This window comes from Nymphaea colorata, chromosome 4, assembly GCF_008831285.2.
Source record: "Nymphaea colorata isolate Beijing-Zhang1983 chromosome 4, ASM883128v2, whole genome shotgun sequence".
Classification (NCBI taxonomy): Eukaryota; Viridiplantae; Streptophyta; class Magnoliopsida; order Nymphaeales; family Nymphaeaceae; genus Nymphaea; species Nymphaea colorata.
Window position 1 is genome coordinate 27,437,342 of NC_045141.1, and position 1,663 is coordinate 27,439,004.

The window sequence follows — 1,663 nt, forward strand, 5'->3', positions numbered from 1 at the left end:
TGAGCGTGACGATAAACGTGCTACGTCATCTGTCCAGGGTGATTGGTGGGAAGAATGGATGGATTCGTCGTATAGCTTATATTAAAACCTAAACGGAGGGTGCCGGGCGAGAAAGCGCTGATCAGAGAAAAGAAAAGCAGCGGGATAGCACAAAAGTTGCGCCGAAAACGGAACGGTTAGGGACAGAAGAGAGGATCTCGTTGCTTGTTTCTTCTCCGTCGGGATGGATGCGGATCTAGAGGAGATCAGGTGCCACCTTTTGGCAGATTCCTACTACGCCAACGTCTTCCTGGCGTGCTCTCCCTCCCAATCCTCTCTGACGGAGTGCAGCAACTCCCCCGAGGCCGAGCTTATCGTCCCCGGCCCCGCCCTGAAGCGCCAAAGAGTAGAGGATTCCGAGTCGTGCTCCAGAAGTGGGGTGTACGAGGAGGAGGAGGAGGAGGATGACGAGGGAGAAAGGTTCGTGCAGAGCGCTCTCCGTTTGGACTCGCCGGAGATCGGAGAAGATCAGGGGGAGGAGGAGAATATGAAGAGAAGGGTCCAGGCGGAATGTCGTGGGAGGAATCCTCCAACTCTTCAGTCCGACTCGAACGCACGAGGTAGCTCCTGGGGTCGCGTCCCCCGGCCCACCTGCATCTCCGGCCAATGGCACAGCATCACCCTGAAGGGGAACCTCTCGCAACAAGAGATGGCGTTTTTTGGTGCCACGAATTGCCAGGTTTGCCATCAAGTCGCGTCGGCCAAGCCGAACCGACCAAAGGGGGAGGTGAAGGGTAGCGTCCAACTGCAGGGACGGAAGAAAGGGGGGAAGCACTACAGGGGGGTGAGGGAGAGGCCTTGGGGGAAATTCGCGGCGGAGATCAGGGACTCAGCCCGCCAGGGCGCGAGGGTGTGGCTTGGGACATTCAACACAGCAGAGGAGGCGGCGCTCGCCTACGACCGGGCTGCCTACAAGATGAGGGGCTCGCGTGCGCTGCTCAACTTCGCGCTTAGCGTGGTGGCGCCGGAGGTGGAAGCGGCTCAGCCAACCGGTGGTGGCTCGGGGTGCTAAGTTTGGGCATCGGTGGGATGGGAGTGGGATTCCCCTTTCTCTTTCCGGTGGCGTTCAGAGCGGGAAATGTCAATGTGGGGCTCACTGCCCAGCACGGTGGGTGGAAGATAGAAGATATTTCGGATACAAATGGAGTCCGACTCGGATACAAAGCAGCGAAGGCGAAGCACTCAAAGGGGGAACTGGAAGAAAGGGTGGGCCGGCCCTTCAATCTCCTTCCTCCTCCAGAGCCGCCTGTTTGCCTTGGCTATGAAAATCAAATGACCTGGTCCGAAGCATGCTTTGTATTCGGGTTACCAACCTCACCCGTTTCTTGTTCATTCTTCCTCTCTCTCTCTTTGTTTCTCACGGTTTATACCATACCAGTCGTATCCAATTCTTGAGTCGTCAATCCCATTTCATCGACTGCCTCTCTCAAAGCTTTTCTTACCACGCACAGGATTTCAACCGTAACAGGCACAATTTGATCCTGAAACGCAGACTGGGGGCCATGAAATTAAAGGGAAAACGATCCGCTTCAGGAAGACAAAAATGAAGAGGGAGAGCCCCGAGCTTAGCTTATCCATAGGTTGAGATTGAGAAGCAGAGTGCGAAAGAAACAAAAAAAAACCC

The 1,663-nt window shown here is 55.6% G+C and overlaps 1 protein-coding gene across 1 annotated transcript; it reads left to right on the top strand.

The window, feature by feature from the left end:
• On the top strand, window positions 1-1,447 carry LOC116252361 (uncharacterized). The gene has a single exon (XM_031626566.2). The coding sequence runs from the start codon at window positions 224-226 to the stop codon at window positions 1,049-1,051; it is 828 nt and encodes a 275-aa protein (XP_031482426.1). The 5' UTR covers window positions 1-223; the 3' UTR covers window positions 1,052-1,447.
• Window positions 1,448-1,663: the final 216 nt, after the last annotated feature.